General features: G+C 40.2%; 1 protein-coding gene across 2 annotated transcripts; it reads left to right on the top strand.

Annotated features, from left to right (window-relative positions):
* The first annotated feature begins 8,044 nt into the window (after window positions 1–8,044).
* Window positions 8,045–19,822, top strand: LOC137103330 (kinesin-like protein KIF2A). Of its 2 annotated transcripts, XM_067483579.1 has the most exons (21): window positions 8,060–8,347; window positions 9,186–9,280; window positions 9,824–9,943; window positions 10,113–10,167; window positions 10,876–10,995; window positions 11,964–12,064; window positions 12,701–12,796; window positions 13,048–13,102; window positions 13,859–14,021; window positions 14,098–14,188; window positions 14,266–14,329; window positions 14,403–14,494; window positions 15,407–15,549; window positions 15,667–15,871; window positions 16,101–16,211; window positions 16,328–16,395; window positions 16,848–16,937; window positions 17,807–17,951; window positions 18,334–18,435; window positions 18,904–19,039; window positions 19,114–19,822. In XM_067483579.1, exons 1-21 carry the CDS (start codon window positions 8,287–8,289, stop codon window positions 19,197–19,199), a joined length of 2,199 nt encoding a protein of 732 aa, XP_067339680.1. In that variant the 5' UTR covers window positions 8,060–8,286; the 3' UTR covers window positions 19,200–19,822. The 2 variants fall into 2 exon arrangements, with proteins under 2 accessions (XP_067339681.1, XP_067339680.1); XM_067483580.1 differs by lacking the exons at window positions 17,807–17,951; window positions 19,114–19,822 and having other exon boundaries at window positions 8,045–8,347.
* Window positions 19,823–20,252: the final 430 nt, after the last annotated feature.

Below are 20,252 nucleotides of genomic sequence, written 5' to 3'. Positions count from 1 at the left end.
TAGCTTGGTTTCAAGTAAGCCAACTCATAAAAGGTCTGGCAATAACGCGATCAATAAAGATGATTAACCCCCCCCCCCAAAAAAAAGGGAAGGAAAAGTGATGAGTCGGTTTCAATTAATTAATGTATGTGTTCTGAATTTGGTTCATCCCTCATCTGCATCCTAATAAGCTACAATAACTAGCACAATATCAGGGATTTGGGATGGGTTCAGTGTTTTGAAGCTGAATCATCGACAAAGCTATAAAAATGAAGTGTTTTCTTATACTCTACATGTCCTCCCTTTGCCTTTCACTGTAAAATCCAATATTAATGAAAAAAAAAAAACTTTACTCATTGTTTTTACCAGTGGGAAGCAGCAGTTTACAAAAAGGTGCTTAGTCTGAAAACCTTTAGGCAGGAAGAACAGGGTCAGGAAGGTAAGTATTACTGGGGTCAAAGCATCTTTGTGCAATTCCTAAACCCAGTAAGATTGACTATTGACCTTTTTCTGCTCTTGAAAAAAAATCTTGTGCTGACATTTGCAATGGATGGAGGAAGGATTACATTTTTAAAAATGCATTGCTGCAAGTAAAATATATTTCACGTTTCTGCAGTAGAGTATAAAGAACATTTTACACCATGGTGGGACTGATCTGACCACTAGACATAAGAAGCGTTCTTAGATGGGACGGCTGGGACGGTGAGGGTCTGTCTACCTTCGTAATATAGGTTGTTTTTTTGTTTTTTTTTGTCCTTTCGGTTTATCCCGTGAGTTCAGGGTCACTGTCCGCATGTTGATTTGGGACAGTTTTACACCGGATGCCCTTCCTGATGCGACCCTCCCCAATTTCTACCGGGCTTGGACCGGCACTGCACTGTGGTATAGGGTAGTACTCTTACAATATTAATGTATGTTCATAATAATTGGACATATTTGGTCCAAGTCTCCCGGAATTATTTGTGATCTGCCATGTACAGCTTTCTCCAAATCGCAAGCAGGGAATCCTCTGTAGAATTTGGCCTCTGAATTGAGACACATATTGTTTCAAACTTAAAACAATTTAGAACCATAACCACCCGTTATGTAGGATACAGTTGTGAACTGAATATTTCCCATTAAAGCTCATTAAACATACCCCGCGAAGTTTCATAGCTGTTTACTTCAGGGCTAACAAATATATTGAATTCACCCTTCTTTGTTAATATTAAAATGGATACCATGATAATAGTCAATATCAATATGAAAAAAAGATTGATACTAGTTTTGTATATTGCCCAGCGACACAACAGTGTCAAATAATCACAATAAACTCACGTGTCAGGCTAACAACATTTTTGATGCCAGTGGCATGAATCCACATTGATAGCTGACCTGAAAACATATGAGCCTCCCTGCCTTATTCCCATTCCCCCGGAGTTTGTCTCTCCCGACCCAAAAGACTTGACTCAGGCCTCTGGAATCAGCGCATGAAAACATAATGAGCAAACATGGCAGTGGAGAAAGTCTGACAGATGAAGGATCGGGAGGGGATTTCTGTGCTGTGCACAGTCCCACCACACACTTCAAAGTAAAGCACCCTTTCCCCGGAGAAACCGCTCACTGCTCTCACCCTTAAATACTGCTGCAGCACCCTCCCCCTCCTGCCCTTCTCGCAGTTTCTGCCCCTCTAATTAAAGGTCTCCATCCTACTCCCTGACAATCACTGCAGCTTTTTTTACACCCTGAATAAAGACACACTTCTCATATATGAATTCTAAATTATCTCATTTCAAATTCAATTGACCTACACAGTTACACAAGGACACTGTTTATGTCGATGGACAGACAATAGCCCGGATATTTTTTATGAGTGAAAGAGCAGTGCGTGGGGTTAATGACAAGCATAACTTTTTTTCATTAAATGAAATCAAGAGAAGAGAAATGATAGGTCTAACTGCCAATGAAACCCTGGGGGGATGTTGCAGCTTCACTGAACAGGACTAAGGGCCCCATCTTTGCCAGAAACCATTACCCCCAAAGCTGCTCCACTGCCACAACCTCCACCATTGAAATGAAATCAGTAAATTGAAAGGTAATTTGACGGCCTCCTTTGTCCTCAGACCTTTCTGTCCGGTTCTTAAGCACAGATCTTCAGATTTAGTAGATTTAATCAAATACTTTATTTTGTACTTTACTCATTTTAGACATCTATTCCATTCAAATTAAGAGGGGAGTTTTGTACTTTGTACTTCACTGCAGTAATCTGACAGCTTTGTTGCTGTGTAATAAATTAAACAACAAACACAAGTTGAGCTAAAATGATTAGTAAATTAATCTATATTAATAAATGAACTTGCACCCATTTTGAAAGGTGTGAATCATCATCAAAACAGGTAAACATCCTGTTTTAACCAGAGATTCATTTTTCTTACTAGACAATTCTACCTATAAAATATTTCTGTGTTGTTTCTCTGACTAGTTTTGAGTAAAAATATGCAGTAAAGTCTCTGAATACTTAAGCCACCACTTCAGATAACTGGTATAATGTGGATCACAACTGGAGCACTGCCATGCAAATAAACACACTGAGACACACCCACACAATCACGTATCACTATCAATACTGTACATGTCATTACAAGTCTGAATGACATTAGAGTAGAATGCTGTACAATGAAAACTGGGAGCTGATATTATAGCTGCTCTACCAAGGGTGAGTTATAGTGCCTGTGTGAAAACATGACCCTGCTGCATTTTACAGGCACAGATCCAGAAGATGCAAGTGAAGTTGAAGAAAAAGAATTATCTCCATCCCAAAACCCTAGAAAGGATTTTCATATGGTGTCAGTGCAAACCATAAATTAACTATGTCTGCAAAATAGCTCCATTACAGTACGTGGAATACTGGTATGTAAATAATGTGAATGATCCCAAGCTGCTCTTAGAATGAGAAGAGCTTCCACTTCTTTACAGAAGAGCATAAAATCTCAAATTGTAATTTGTTGCCACACTACAACAAATTACAGTCTTTAAACTGTCGTCTACAAAAGCCAGAAACGACTAAAAAAAATTACCTTTACAATGCATTAGAGTCCAAAATAACATCAGCTTATTTCTTGTTTTATCTGACCAAATCTATAAACCCCCAAACCACATTATATCAACATAAAAGGGCAAAGAAAAGCAGTAAATCCTCAATTCTGTGTGAAGTAAAAACAAACCTAAGAGGCCTACGAGTTTGTTTTAGAGCTTTGAAAATAAGAGGATTCACTGATTGACACAAAATGTTCTGCCTTGATAGCTTTTAATCAATTTTAAAGCACAGATTCCAAAACATTTGCTTTTTTCCAGCTCCTGAATTGATGAAGTTATTTTTTGTTATTGTACCTAATCGGAAACTTAATATATTTGGTCTCTGGATTGCTCTACTCATTAAAAGTATTTTTTTTTAAAATGCCCTGTAGAAGAATCCATGGTGTCAGATTGTTTTTTTTAACTGCCCCCTGAACCTGAGACATTTTGTTTATTTAAGTGCTTTAATGATTAGCCAATTAAATTAGAGAAAATAAATCGGCTACTATGGCATATATTTGTAACAAAAAGTGCTTCTCAGATTTAAGGATTTTACGCAGAAAATAAATGAGTAAATCGTCATGTTAAAAGAAGCTATAACTAGAGAAGTTTTCACTGATTAATCACCAAAGTAGTTGCCCAATGATTTGCGGCCAATCAACTAAATGATGCCCCTTTGTGAAACATGCTTCAGTTTGTCCTCCACACACAGACAGAGCACCACCACAACAAAGCCACCTATCCATTAATCCTCTAGAAACCAAAGCAAACAGAAAACGTCTGACAGGGGATGCTGTGGTTGCTATGGAAACGAGAGCCAGTGATGGCCGTCTCCTCAGGGACTCGATGGACTGATGGGCAGTGAGGGGATTTGTCTGTCCGCCTGTCTGTGTCTGTGTGGTGGAAAAGAAACACGTCATTAATGAAAGACGCAGACAGTAGAGAAGTGTGAATAAGTTGAGGAGGCAGTGTTCAGTCATCTCAGTGGATGGTTGTTGCCCAAAGGGAGTGACAGCTCCAGCTCAGGGCAGCTTTTGGAGGATGGTGGATGGGGGTTGCTGTGCCACTGTGACAGATGTTTGAATGAGCTCATGTGGGTGCATCTCATTTCTCTCATACTGAGCTGCAGCCAACGATTACTTTTATTAAGTCATTTTGCAAGTTTTATTTAACATTAAGTCTAAAACAAAAACAGAAAGCGGTTATTTGCCAAAATAAAATGCAATAAAAGTACAAAGACAACCCATTTAAAAACAGAAATATTTGGATTTTATCCAGTGTCCAAACCTTTTTAGAAACTAAGTTGTACTGCATGCAACATTATAAATTTATGAAATGCCTATCTTAAGCTTGCAGTTTGGACTGGACTTTAATAAATGTCTCATGATTTAACATTTGTATAATTTGATTCACTTTCTAATGATTCGGTTACATCATATTAATCCGAAAGTTGCATAATTTATAATCAGAACTCACATTTCTTCAACAATCAACAAGTGAGCCACGCTGTTGTTTCCTTGAATATAAAATATGTACATTTTAGACTAAATGGCAAACACATTCCCTTGGTTTAAAGCAGCAGACCAAGGATTTATTTGCCTCTGCAAATGAAAAATGAATAAAACAGCCATGTTGTTGAACAAACAGTTGAACGGAAAAACAAGAGGCCTGCAGCACTTGTCATACACAGCTGGGCATTGACTGATGTTTCAACCATCATCAACAAAGTTCAGACATCCACCTTAAGGAGCAGCTTCACAGCCACAAACTGAAAACAGCTTCAAGCAAATGATTCAGTCTTTCATAGCATCTTATTTTATCAATGCTCTATTTGGTTTTGTGTGTAAAGTCATATGTCATATATATACACACACACACGTAAAGTGAAGTACTTACAGCTAATCGTTTGTATATTAGCATACATTTTGGCTCAGAAGTAACAACGGGTTTCTTCAAAACTCAGAGTATCTACAAAGTTCGTTTAAGAAATGTGACGTTATTTCGACGACATTTTCACATTTCTTCAGTCTTTAAACCGTCTGGATCAAAAAAACATTTCGCGTACTGCACCACAGTTGGCGGGCGGCCATCTTGGTTTTGAGCTACCAACACAGTGGGAATTCGGGAAGCGAATGTGCTCCGTTTTTAATCATCAGTGGACTGTTTTGTTTTCCCAGATAGTTACTTCATAAATTCCCGATTGATTAATTAAAGAAACTATCAGCTAGCTAACACGCTATACATGAACCCAGCTAGCCTTAGTAACACAGTAACATAATCCCAACAGCAACTTCAGGTCGAAAACACGTACATTTAAGTAAAACTAAAGCCTGACAGCACAGTTTATCCACTTGACGTCATCATCTAGAGAGAGTTACATCCATCAGTGGGTGTGTTGTCTTAACTCACCTGTATGAAGGTCAGGTTTTCTGCACCGCCGGGTCTTCCACAGGTCCCTCTACCGTTAACGTTGGATATCATTTCTGTCAGTCCAGTTTGTCTCTCTGGTCTTACTGGGGTCCTCAACCTCGGCCGTGACGAGGATTAGCAGTCAAATATTAAGACAATGTGAAAGTTACTGTTGGAAGATCCAGTATGGCCACTTTAGCCATTAGCTAAACGCAGCACCTGTTGATCACGCGGCTCGGTTAAGGTACGTAAACGTCTCAGGCGACTCACAGATAGAGCAGTTTTCTCCCTGGGATGAAAATATGTTGTTGCTCAAAGTAATAAACTCAAAACCGTGAGGCTATTAAAACGTTGCGAAATAACTACCATTCCCAAGATGCATTTCAGCAAGACGCTCCAAACACTGTCATCTAACGTCGGACCAGGGTTTAAAATTCAGTGACGTACAGAGCAAATAAAGTATTGTGGTGGTGTTTTGAAACTTTCAAAATTACAAAAAATTATTAAATTCTTCAATAAACGTATCGTGTAAAGCACATTCTATTAAGATTTATTGACAATGTTCCACCTTTTTTCTACTGTAGATACAAAACAGTGTTTTCACGATTTGCAAACTTTTTTTTTGCCAAGGAAAATGCAATACTGAAAGGTGCTGATGATCTATCTACTTTGAAAATAATTAAATGAAATAATTTAATGAGAGAAAAAAGCATGTTGTTAATAATCGTTGATATATTTCATATACTTAAAATAAAATGGCCAGATAAAAAAGCAACAACTTTACTGTATTTCTTTTTGATATTCATGTATATTCAAACTCTTTAGCAAACTGGCAGAATGAAAAAGCAACAAATACCGATGCTATTTTTTAAATATACAGCATTGTAGAGTTATGAATTATACAGTGATACAGTAACTACAGTGCTTAGTGACAGAGCACTGAATCTGAAACTCAACTTAGTGAAGTTACTGAAAGTTTTACTCTGTGGTTTAGTACTAAATTTAGTTCAGTGGTCTTTAACCTTTTTCCTGTAAGAATAGATTTTGTTCTCCAAAGAAAACTAACGGAAGTGCACTAGAAAATGGATACTAAATTACTATAAGACAAAAAGGATCAAGGCTCAATGGCATCATCCTCTTTATCCTGTAACCCTGTATCACTTATGGTTTCTGTTGGTTCTGTAACAGGTCTCTGCCGCCATCCTGTGTTAGATGATAGGAAGTTTCAACTAGCTGCCTCAGCATTCAGCTCCATCACTTTGCTTATTTGTTAGTTTATTTGGTTTTCTTTTAGCTCAAGGCTAATCTCCCATTTCCCATCTCTCATTTAAAAACACAAATCAACTAACATTGCCCGACAAAACAATAAATAACATACATAACAGACATGATATGCACACAGTTGCTTCTTGCGCACACACACACACACACACACACACACACACACACACACACACACACTCACAAAACCCACTCACAAAACCCACTGCTCCCTTATTCTTGATTCCATTATCATAAAGCCTCCTAATACACTACAATCTCTCTGGTATAATACACATTTCCTACCATTCAGTGATACATACGATAGGGACTATAAAACAATTCACATCAATTCTGAACTTCTTATCATATTTGCCAATGTATTACTTCATTGAATTCCACTGTTTAATTCACTCTACTTCTTCTATTATTGTATATTTATAAACCATAACATAAACATATATAAAAGCTTAGTGTGCTATTATATAGTATGATATCAAATGTTTACTAATAATATAATTTCAACTGTTTGAATGCAGAGTAAAAAATATTTCAACTGAATGTTGTGATTGTAATTCTGAGTTAGAGATCGCTTGTATTTTACCAGAATTTCTAAATGTTACAATATCTACCAAAGAATTAATTGCAAAAGTGTCAAACTTAGAGTTTCTAAAAGGACTAAAACAGCATTACTTGCGCATATTCTCCATTTTATAATTAATAAAATTGATTAGTATACTTTAAAGGTACGTAAACGTCTCAGGCTACGAAGGGTCTCTGGGCAAGACATTGAACCCCTAACAGCCCATTCCCCTCCCCGGCTGTGCAGTTCCGGTCCAAGCCCGGTAGAGATTGAGGAGGGTCGCGTCAGGAAGAGCATCTGGCGTAAAAACTGTGCCAAATCAACATGTGGACAATGATTCGCTGTAGCGACCCCTGAACTCACGGGATAAGCTGAAAGGACAAAAAAAAAAAATGTAATTTAATTTTAATTACTGGTCCTGAGATTCCTAACTCAGCCTAAAAGGGGTGGCTGTTGCTCAGTTGCTAAGGCAATCGTCCACAGACCACAGGGTCGGTGGATCGATCCCCGGTCTATAGGAAGTGTCCTTGGGCAAGACACTGAACCCCAAGTTGCTCCCGGTGGGTTGGGTGTATGAATGGGAATCAACATTGGCGCCTTCCAAGTGGGCATTTACCGTTTATTCCTCTGGCCCCGCCCTAATCGCGACGACACAGGCGTCAAGTTTGACGTCGGTTGACGGACGTCAGGTGAGACAGAGCGACATTTGTAGTAGTAAGTTGGTTTGGCCACTAGTGACCAAACTCTGTTGTTCACCTGCTTAGATTAAAGGAAATTAACAATCGCTCTGTGCCAATCCTGGAGATCTATTTTCCTGATGGTTTTTTTTCCCATCATCTTCTTGGCGACACGAGCCGCGCATGCGCAGCGGCTTCCTCTCGACTCCTGTGAGTGACCGACAGTGACCTCACTATCTGCAGCAGCTTCTCCAGCAACTTGGACGTGCATAGGACACACACACACAGACTCCCCTAATAAACCGACACCACGCAGAGGGAGCGATGGCCGGGGTTTTTGGGAAGATCTTCGTGGGTATATACGTGGAGATAAAACGGAGCGACGGTACGTTCATCCACAGACAGCGCTCTCCATCCGGCTGGTCCGGATGAGAGGAGCTAACGTTGCCGTTCACCGCAGCGGGTGTTTTTGCTTGCTAGCTAGCGGGCTGCTACATCATTTTCTGTGCAGCGTTTGCATCTGTATTCCGTGTCAGACCCCCGGCGGGTTTTGTGTTAAAGCCATAATTTGTGTTTTACTGCCATGCTGCTGTCAGTCAAGAAGGCACACGGCGGCAAGCTGGGCTGCCAGGCGGGCGGGTCCGTCCGTCCACCTGTGCGGATGTCCGACAGGGACAAGCCAAAAATGACACATGCACTCGCTCGCCTCTTCTGCTCTGTCCTCCGCACCATGGCCCTACAGGAAAGGATGCGATGCATGTACCATCCTGCACTGCATCATCCAGCAGTGGCCTGATGGATGGATTCCCGCATGCATGGGGCCTCTCCCCTCTGACTGCATCTTATCCTACTGGCACGAAAATAGCCTGCGTTGAAACTAATTCTTAGCTCTACATACCTGTGATTTTCAATGACTGACTGACTGCCAAAAATCCACTAAGCATCCAGTTAATGCAGCTTTGGACATAGATTGACAGATGATTTTCTTACCATCATTCTTCATGTGCCACACCCATTAGCATTTCATTTTAGTGTTAAATTATCACTGAAGGGATCACAATTTTAGATATTAAAAATGTTTTTTCCCTCATCATTTGCCAGCGATCTTCATGGCTCATTGCCGGTGCTAATGTCTGCCTGTATGATTTCATTCTCGAGCAGCCTGTATATCCTGATACTGAGCAGGACATACATCTTGTTACATGCTCTCTCTGCAACTGCAGGACGAATACACCAGGCAATGGTCACATCACTGCATGAAGACAATGACAGTGTGACAGTGGAGTGGATTGAGAATGGAGACACCAAAGGGAAAGAGGTATAGTTGCACTTTGAGCCACTAACTTTGTGCACTGGAATGAACTTGCTGCTATGCTTTTAATAGTTCTTATAAATCTCAAAGTTTACAATTTAAATTTCTCAAATGAAAACCTGAAAGCAGTGAGAGTTTGAAAGGCTGAGGATCTGAATCTGAAACTGCCCTGATTTTCATAGAGCCTTATAAAGTGAATGTGAGGGTTCAGCAGTCTGAGCTGCACAAATAAAGAGAGAGTCTTCACAAGTTACAGGCAAAACTCCCTTTATGTTACTATCCTTCTCCTAAAGATGAGCAAGAAGGGAAACAAAAATTATATTTGTTTTCCAATCACTTATATTGAAATCACTTTAGAAAGGGAGAACTGATTACCCCGTCCAAAAGGTCCTTCAGAAGTATTGAAGTAAGACATGTCCTTTAATGTGGGAAGTAGATACTGCATCATTTTGCCCTGTTTCCAAGCGTAACTTATGTATAGACATGCTGTTTGTTTGTAGATACTCAGCGTTAAATTCCTTCACACATTCTGTGTTGTTTCTGCCTCAGATTGACCTTGAGAGCATCTTCGCTCTGAATCCAGATGTTGCTCCTGATGAGGAGATACCACAAAGTCCTGAGACTCCACTTCCCCCCTCCAGTGTTGCCAAAACCAGCAAAGTCCCTAAGGTCTTCTCCTCACCACTTAACACTTGCCTTTTGAGCAAACGCTTTGGGTTTTACTGTACTGCACTGTTTTTACAAGTGGCTTTTTGCCACAGAAAAATTAGATATCTTGTTACTTGCTCTTTAAGGATCAGCCAATAAACTTTCTGCAATTTGTTTTTTTTATTCTCAGACTAGACGGATTACAGCAATACCGAAGCCTGAGAATGCTCCGCGGGAGAATAGGGGTATGTTTGACTTACAGTAAATGTGTGGACACCTAAAGATCTACTGACCCACATTCTAAACCTTGTGTGGGCAACCTGATGTGTTACAAACTCATTCCTGTTCCAGTAGTGACTCAAATCAGTCACCGCACCCACCGACTGAAATATACTGCTTTTAATTGCAACACTTAATGCTGTCACTTTAATAAAGATATTCATTCTACATCCATGCCATATTTCAAAATGAGTTTGTAATAATAGGTGCAGAAAATACACTTTTTAGACAGTGGTCATTGTTAAAACCTAGTGTTTCTTTAAAAAGTTAGTTCGTTGTGATATGTATGTGCAGAAGCAGAATAAAAGCAATGGTTAATGAGCTCATATGTGCAAATGGACAGAGAAGAAGTCTAAAAATTACCAGATCTAATAAATAACGTTGGGGTCATACCGAGCATATAGCCATTGTTTTCTTGCCGTTTTTCTGTGATTTCCTTTGTCAAAGAGGGGTTCAAAGGAAAACCAGCTTAGTATAAGTAGAGCAGTCGCTAAAATTATTTTCATTATTTTCCTCATCAGTCATTTGATCTGGTGATTGTCAGCAACTACTTAATACTTGGAGTCAGAAAGTTTCACATTAAACTGGAATAGTGGGAAAACTATATGGGTGAACTGACCCTTTAACATTATCTTGGCTTGTTTTGTGATTATCTTGGGCCGTGTGCTCCTCAGCTGCAGCAGTGGGAACCACCCGGGCCCGTCCCAGCCAGCACAGCCAAGCTGCAGAGCCTCCTCCACCCGCCATCACTTCCCAGTCTGCAATCAACCAGGCCCTGATACAGCAGCAGAACGGTGACACAGACTCTCTATCTGGGTTGAGCATGTCGGTGGTGATTGGAGGTTACCTTTTTTTTTTTTTTTGAATTGCCTCAGACTTGGAGACGTAGCTTCCTAAGCGCAGTGTCTTTGTTGGTTTCTAGTGAAGAGTGTTTTGCAGAGGCAGTGATGTCATGCTCCCACACAGCTGTGAGCAGCAGCCTCAAAGGCTCTTTCACAGCTTCTGGACATTGACCCATACTACAGCACTTGTTTTAGGTTTCTGCTGTGGCTGTTAGAGTTAGCATAACTTTGTGTTAAAGTGGAAACTAAATGAGGTAAAACACTCAATGCATGACCTTTTGAAAAGGTGTAGAATCACTTGAAAGGCCAAGTGTCATGTTTTTCTAATTCTTTAACTGTGAATGTCCTTAAAACAGATAAAAACCCATCAGGGAGACACACTGCTGTGTATGTTCCTTTATGTTGCACCACTAGCACCTCTAGTTAACAATTACTACTCTAATGATTAATCTGTAAACCATTTACACAATTGATTGATTTACTATAAAATGTTGAAAATGTATGAAAACTACAAATACCCACAGTTCAGCATGGGAAACTGCTGCCAGAAATACTCTGCAGGACACAGAGGGGTTAATCCACGGCTTTAAATAGTCAACAAACCCACTATTTACTCCTGTGTGATTTGAAAACTTCACTGCTCATCTGTTTCTGGAAATCACACAGCCTTTTTTTAACAATAATATGTGCCCATTTATGAAGTTTACGTCGTACATGTACATCAGTGTAGAAAACAATGGCCTTTGGGCTGAGTGCCGGGTATAAGGCAGATCACATCACCGAATGTGTGACAGTACTTCGATGCTAAAAATAGTCCCAATAAATGAACTATTACTGTATATTTGTGAGCTGAATTTTTAAGATTTGTTCTGTCCGTCGTGTGCTTGGGGCTTAGCTTTTTTTATTCTTCCCCCCCCCAGCACGGAGGAAATCTAACTGTGTGAAGGAAGTGGAGAAACTGCAAGAAAAACGAGAGAAGAGACGGCTTCAGCAGCAGGAGCTCAGAGAGAAGAGAGCACAGGTGGGGAGCAAAGACACATCGAAGCTAAGTCTGTATAATCCACCGGTCCAGCACTAAATCGTCCTCTCACAAACAGCCACATTGATGCTGTTTAAGAGAGGTGTGATTCCGGAATAGTAGAACCTCCAACATGATGTAAACATTGCCTGTATAAAGGGAAGAGTGTTAAGTTACACCGCACTACATTTAGTTTGGTGAACCTTATAAACTGGCAACTCCGTGAACAAAACACATACTGTACCATCAGTGTGTGAGGTGGAGGCTCAGTCCTCGTGTTCATTTCGCACAAAGCATGAATAATTATAATTTCGAAGAACTTTTTATTTAGGAAAAACTATCTTTGAAGCTGCTGAAACCCTTTAAAACATTAAGTTCCTGCTGATTGTTTTGCTTTGTTTGAAACCTTCTGCTCCACTGGAGTTAATGCCACAGTGCAGAACTATATTTGGGTCATTTAGCTCTTTAAAACGGAAAGTTGCAGTGTAGAGATCATTCAATTTTTTTTTTTCTCATTTTGCTCCTGAATAAGGACAAACTTTTTTTGCCGGACACGTTTTGATAGACATTCAAAAGGCAAAACTTAGCTTCTCTGCGAGTTTGTTTAATTCCATGCTTTTCTTTTCTTTTCTGCTGCAGGAGGTGGATGTCAATTTACCGAACTATGAAATCATGTGTATGATCAGAGACTTCAGAGGCAGTCTGGACTACAGACCTTTAACCACCAATGATCTGGTAAGTCTGGTTCCGCTCGCTCCCAGATTCAGTCTGCGTTACTTTGAACTTCAAACAAAAGGTTGTGTGATGTACTTAGTGAAGATGAGATGTAAGGAAACGTTGTTCTGGTTATTGTCCTCCATGTTAAATGTCTTCACAGACACTCTTTCCAGTGTCAGCGGTTCTGTTTGCAGTACATGAGCACGTCCCAACTAACTCAGGGCGGTGCAAGGGTGTAAACAATATACTCTCTGTACTTCCTGTTTCAGATTGAAGAGCACAGGATATGTGTATGTGTACGCGCACGTCCCCTCAATAAAAAAGGTAAGAGTAGCTTTGTAGAGTAGGTGGTCTCACCAGCTTTAAATTACAGCAGTAAGGGCAAAAAATGTTGGCGGTGAAACCTTGTTGAGCTTGTCTGCAACTGCTCGCTAATACATACCAACCTCTCCCAGTGTCGCCGTAGCTTCTGCTTATGTTGCGGAAAAGTGGAATTTCACAAGGATGAAATCCTGTTGTCATTGAGGAAGGATTGAGACCGAGTCTGCTCCCTCATGGACAAACTACGTACAGTATCTAAGGCCTTATGAAGCTCATTATTTCCTTTTATTTAAAAGCTTTGGAGTTTCAAAAAAGTCTTACCTTGTGTGTGTCATTGTGTGCTTCACTAGAACTAGATGTTACTGTGCAATTACTGTGCGAATAAAAATAATAAAATAATAAAGCACCAAACAGTCCAAAAAGCTTTAAAGATTTAAATATTAGTGTGCTTTATTGGTGCAGTGAGGACCTAGTGTCACTGCTGCTATAAATTCATGTTTGATTTCTAAAATTATGAAAGTGTCAGGTGGAAATTCCTCAACGCTGCTTTATTGTAGTTTACCTGCAAAGCTTCAGAACCATAACTTAAACTAAATTCTAAAGCACAAGTTCTTCATAAATTTGTCAAAAAGTGCTGGAGTGAAACAAACTGCATCTTCTGGATCAGCTGCCAAACATTCTTTTGACTTTTTTTTACTTACTTAATGTCACATGAACAGAGATTAAAACTAATTGTTTTGGGGGGGTTTTTCTGCGTAGAACTAGCAGCGAAGGAGTTAGATGTGATCACCATTCCCAGTAAGGACGTAGTGATGGTGCATGAACCCAAGCAGAAGGTCGACCTGACCCGCTACTTGGAGAACCAAACTTTCCGGTTTGACTACGCTTTTGACGAGAACTCCACCAATGAAATGGTTTACAGGTGATCCTTTGTTCAACCCGTCAGCACTCAACAAAAATGAACCAATCCGATATTTCTAACAAACCTCCGCTCGCAGGTTCACCGCTCAGCCCCTGGTCGAGACCATCTTTGAGAGGGGAATGGCGACCTGCTTTGCATACGGACAAACTGGGAGCGGGAAAACACATGTGAGTGTTTTTGAATGTACCTTGAGGGAAGTTTGCATTGTTTGTGCTCCTTTCCTGGAACTCGTGTCTTGTTTTAGACAATGGGAGGAGACTTTTCTGGAAAGAACCAGGACTGCTCCAAGGGGATCTACGCACTGTCTGGTCAGTTTTCCTTTACCTTTGCTGTGTCTTCACTGCTTGTTACCCAATTGTTAATTTCTCTTTCCTTGTGCAGCCAGAGACGTTTTTCTCATGTCAAAGAAGCCAAATTACAAGAAGTTGGATTTGCAAGTGTTTGCCACATTTTTTGAGATTTACAGCGGCAAGGCAAGTGATTTTTTTTTATTTTTTGGCTTTATTTATTTGACCTGAATTTGTGTTGTAAGATATATATCCAAGCAATCTGTCCAAGGTCACCAGGAAATGTAATGTAAGGAAACGTATTAAGCGTTTTTTAAAAGATCCATTTGAAAAAAAATCGAAAGTGAGTGTTCTTGTTAAGGATTAAACAAATTATGACACATACTATCAAGCTCCTTGCAACCTTCCATGTTTTCACCTAGTGATTATTTGTGAGTGTTGCAATCACAAATGTCCCTCTAAGAACATATTTATTCATCAGTCGAGAAAAACAACCCGCATTTACACGTCAGTGTAAAATATACATTTATTCAATATTTGAGGCTCATGTTATACCAACTTTTTACCCACATAAGTTAACAGATACAGTGTAATGGACTGGACAGTGGATTTCTTATTGTGCACAAAAAAATAAAAAGGAAGAACCCACATTTTTCTCTGAAATAACTTGAAACTGACCAAAGAAACCAAATTGGAAAGTTGAGAAACCTTCCATCAATTATATGTTAATCTAACCACTCAACAACCGTTGTGCCTTATCAGAAATAAAAATACTTTAGATTTTCAATTCTACTGAATAGTTGAAGACAAAACCATAGCTGCTACTTTTTTCCACTTAAAGGAGGCTAAATAACGGATTAAATGTTTGAAGATGTGTGATGCTAATCACAGGAAACCATCTACAATGTAACTATATTTGATTTATGTAGTTAAATCCAAAAGCAAAAGCCAATTCGGGTTCGATTGTAGCTGTGTTGAATCACGAATCACGTGCATTTCCAGACAGTTGGAAAGAAGCTTTACAGAAGCCTCGATGGGCACAAAAAACTGTAGAAACACTGGGTGAAACACTAATCCAGGTTGTGTTTGTATGAAAAGGTATTTGACCTACTAAACCGCAAAGCTAAGTTACGGGTCCTGGAGGACGGGAAGCAGCAGGTGCAAGTCGTGGGGCTGCATGAGAGAGAGGTGAAGTGCACTGAGGATGTGCTCAAACTTATCGATGTGGGAAACAGTTGCAGGTAAATGTAGGAGAAGATCATAAAGAGAAATAATTTAGAAATAATTTAAACTTTGGACGGACCTAGAGATGGAAGCGTCGTGTTTTTGTTTTTTTTTTTCTCCCGTGTTTTCTCCAGGACTTCTGGCCAGACCTCGGCGAATGCTCACTCTTCTCGCAGCCACGCAGTGTTCCAGATCATTCTGCGTCGACGCGGGAAGATGCACGGAAAGTTTTCCCTCATTGATCTGGCGGGGAACGAGAGAGGGGCAGACACATCCAGCGCCGACCGTCAGACTCGCCTCGAAGGAGCAGAGATCAACAAGAGCCTGCTGGCACTAAAGGTTTCCTCCTCCGTCTTTAAGATATCTCACACATCAGCAGCTTTGCCGTAAATGTTTAGACTGTTTTTCCGTGAAAGCAACGCTGGGTGCTTCTAGTCACGGTGAAAACATCTCCAAGTTCCGCTTAGTCTAATCAGGTCAAGGAGTGTCTTGTTTCGTGTGTCAATGTCTCCAACACCCAAATGCTGTAGATTGGAGCAAAGAGCCAAAAATACTTTTCATTCTGCAGGAGTGCATTCGAGCCCTGGGCAGAAACAAACCTCACACACCATTCAGAGCCAGTAAGTTAACCCAGGTGCTGAGGGACTCCTTCATAGGGGAGAACTCCAGGACGTGTATGGTAAGAACACAGCAGGGCTGCATGTTTTACTGGACCCACTGTGCATAGACGTAATAAAAGGACAAAGTCTTGATACACATTGATCGAAATGCCTGATGGTTTTTTTTTACGCACAGATTGCAACCATCTCTCCTGGAATGGCCTCTTGTGAAAACACCTTGAACACACTGAGATATGCCAACAGGTAAAACAGAATCTTCTGAACATTCTCACTTAACCTTTTCACTTTTCAATTTGACCCTTAAAATGAATGTAAAATGGCCAGAAATTTGTAATTTAAATTTCAAAGAAAAAAAAAACAAAAAAACGGACACAAGGTCTAGCTTTGTAATTTCCTGAGGCTTGTCGGTGTGTCCAGTCAGTGCTCAACACAAAACAACAGAGTTACACATTCGTGAGAGGCCAGATTCGGCCGACGCACTTTTATATCGGTGATTTGTAAGCAAACAATACTTGAACCTGTTTTTGTGCTTCTGGTTCTTCTCTGCTCTGGTGCAGAGGAGGAAGCGGTTAAACACAGCACAGGTATTATTGATGGGCAGTTTCAGTACTGTTTGCTGACTTGCTGACTTTGACTAATGTGGTCCTGTCATTTCTTCTCTGTTATGCCTTTGTCCCTCTGTCTCCTGTTTCCAGAGTAAAGGAGTTTGGGATTAGTCCCTCGGACATTCCTTTCTCCCAGAGCGGGGGCAGCGGGAGTCGCTCCGATCTCTCCCCTACTTACGAGTATGATAGCTTCACTATGTCTCCCGTCGTTCGCCTCACAGCTCCGTTCATCTCCATCCTTTAACCATTAACCCCTGTTGCTTCCTGTGAATTTATTTCAGTTAAAGGTTTGTTCTGTTGAGCCAGTTTCATATATGAGTGCTTGACAAAGTCCAGAGAATACATATAATAATACACATAATACATATAGCACACAATGGGAGACTGTCCAAGTCAGGTATGTTTTTATACTGGGAGAAACGTCCTTTGATTTCGGTGAAGGGTGGCGTCTGTGCAGAGGGTGCAGGACAAGTGGGACGCAGATTACTGAGACTTTTTTGCTTTTTCTTTGCATAAACATGTGCTTGAAGAGGCCAGTCAGAATTCTCTCCCTTTATGAGGTCACAAAGGGAACCTGCAAGAACAGGGAGACCTGAACGCAGGTCTCCACACCTTGTCCATGGTTCACACAAATAAGTATCAAATTCGAATATAAAAACTCAGATAAGTGCCAGTAACATTTAACAAAGATGTGATCGTATCTCGATTCATAACATGATCGTATTGTTGAAAGAAGAGAACTTCTTGACCATCTATTTTTTTATGTTGACCTGCTTTTATTTTTCCCAGTCTTGAGTTCCCTAAAAACTATGCATGGAATGTTCTTTGCTTACCAATTTTCCCATCACCAAACCGATCTATTTCACATTTGTCTTTTAAGTCTTTGTCTTTTTAAGTCACGCAGTATTTATGATTTTTTTTTTTCTCCTTGACACGCTCAGCATTTCTAACCGCAACATGTATTTAGACACTGCATTCAGCGACACGCCACGAGGCGCCTCTGCAGCAGATCCCGCATTTTAAATAGCAGCACTGATGTGTGTTGACAGGGTGAAAGAGCTCCCTGTGGACCCTGCAGCAGCGATGGAGAGCCATCAGGGAGGTCACATTAACCAGCTGGAGGTGCTGGAGGCTCAGTGGGGAGTGGGGAGCTCTCCGCAGCGAGACGATCTGAAGCTGCTCTGTGAACAAAACGTGAGACGGGTTTCAGATTTACCATGTTAACAAACGATTCGTTCCTGGTGACCATTCTTCCTGTTCATGCAGGCCTTTATTGGGAGTCGATGGGAAGCCAGAACTTACAGAATGTGTTCCAGATGTAAAAAAAAAAAACAAAAAAAAAAAACATAGATACCCCATTGACATCTCTAAGACAGCTTTTCTTAACAGTATGTCTCACCCAAGCCTGCCACTCAACTTTATCTGTGGACAAACAGGTAGAACGATTACACACCGTTTACATGGGCACCTGACTGTTGTTGTAAGACGGACTGGGAAATTGCGATCGAGTGTTTCACACCTGCAGGTCTTTACAGTAGGTACAGTCGCTGATGTAAAGTTGTTTTGCTCTCTGTAGGAGGAAGAGGTTTCCCCTCAGCTCTTCACTTTCCATGAAGTGGTCTCTCAGCTGGTAGAGATGGAGGAGCAGGTTCTGGAGGACCACAGAGCCGTGTTCCAGGTAAAGCAGGTGTACGTTTTGTGGTTAAAGCGCTTCAAATCTGTGGAGGAGGTTAAGCTCTTCCTTTAAAGAAGCCTTGACAAACCTTATATATGAGGTGTCCACACACCGTTGCTGTATAAATCAACTTTGAAAGTTCCTAAACGTGTTTTCTCTTTATTTTGGATCCCTACACATAAATGTCAAGTATTTCGGTTTATCTTTTGATAAATCGACAACGAATGCTCTGATAAGTTGTTTAATATCCTCTCAAATCAAATTATCATCCGGCCAATTGTGTCATATTCCCCACATCATATTGAAAATAAATAATAAATTATACTTTTAAGGATTGTATATATTTAATTTACATATAATTTATGCATCAGCATGTTCCCATTATTAAACACTTGATCAGGACGTCGCTGGTCTAATGTTATGAAGCTTAAACCACACAGAAGGTGTTCAAGTGCAGCATGTCCCTGACAGGAGTCCATCCGCTGGCTGGAGGACGAGAAGGTGCTTTTGGAAATGACAGAGGAGGTGGACTACGATGTCGAGTCGTATGCGACTCAGCTCGAACAAATCCTGGACCAGAAGATCGACATTCTCACCGAGCTGAGAGGTAAAAATCATTAGTTGGGTCACTAAACGTGAAGCTCCTTTCAGACATCTCACTCATTTATTTTTCTCTTTCAGATAAAGTCAAATCTTTCCGCTGTGCACTGCAGGAAGAGGAACAAGCTAGCAAACAAATAACCCCTAAGAGGCCTCGTGCACTATAGACAAAAAACACGACCTCATATTGATTGAAGTGACAGTCACTTGTGATGAAAGAGCTGATTCAGCTCTGCTGTAATTTTATGGCCAACTGTCTCTGTACTGGTCCCACTCATCAACCTCTTTGCTGTACAGGCTTCCACCGCTTCCCATCATCGATCCGTCCATCTGTAAAACCAAAGAGCAGGACATCTTTGCTCTTCATCCTCCTGTGAAACGTATATTTACAAAGTTTCTGTATGTGTGAAAAGTCACAAGTGCTTCATTTTGAACAACAACAACAAGGTGAACAAATGATTTTTTTATAGGGTCAGTCGTGACTTATCCTCACTTTGGCCAATTTTATAAACACCTCCTGCCATTTTGTGCAATTTTTGAAGGATTTTCTTCCTGTTCTTCCTCTTGTTTCATCTCAGGGGCGAACAGGGCATGTTCAGTTTGTATGAGTGCTGATAGTGGATGTAATATAGTTTTAAATGAAAAAAGCCAAAAACCCCAAACTAACCTTCTGTTGTATTAATTGACCTATTGGGGACACTATAATCAAAGGTAAAGCAGTGTCCCACAGGACGAGTTCAAAAACAGATGACTTTTCATTTGCTGTAATAAAGAAATGATATGTACTGTATTGTTGCTGCACTTGTTTTTTTTATCTATGAGATGTTTAAAATCACCATCAACATTTTGAGCTTGGGAAACTAGTGTTTTTGAAATTAGCATTTAATGAAAGCAAATCTTATAATCTGATCTAAACAATTTGGTAAATATTTATATATTCTTTAGAAATTATAAATTTGGAGACCAGAATTTACTTGTGACATTTGATTTTATTGATCCGAGTTCACAAATGTAATATTTCTTTGCTAATTCAAGGGGGAACTTGCATTTGCTCGGATTTGGGACAATTGTTCACATCTTTCACTCGAGACTAAAATTAATTTTACTCAACACATGAAAAAGCAGCTTTTAAAGAAACAGGCTAAAGTGATGCTGATAGTGGTGTATTTACCTTTATGTTAAAAGGCAGGTGAAGTGTATATTGAATTTGACAAATTAAG

This window comes from Channa argus, chromosome 18, assembly GCF_033026475.1.
Source record: "Channa argus isolate prfri chromosome 18, Channa argus male v1.0, whole genome shotgun sequence".
In the NCBI taxonomy this organism is placed as follows: domain Eukaryota; kingdom Metazoa; phylum Chordata; class Actinopteri; order Anabantiformes; family Channidae; genus Channa; species Channa argus.
This window is presented reverse-complemented; position numbering and strand designations above follow the sequence as displayed.

Coding starts and splice junctions, on each gene's coding strand:
- LOC137103330 (XM_067483579.1), top strand. CDS start 8,287: ATGGCCGGGGTTTTTGGGAAGATCTTCGTGGGTATATACGTGGAGATA. Junction 8,348..9,185: donor GGAGATAAAACGGAGCGACG/GTACGTTCATCC, acceptor CTGCAACTGCAG/GACGAATACACCAGGCAATG. Junction 14,022..14,097: donor ACCAATGAAATGGTTTACAG/GTGATCCTTTGT, acceptor CTCCGCTCGCAG/GTTCACCGCTCAGCCCCTGG.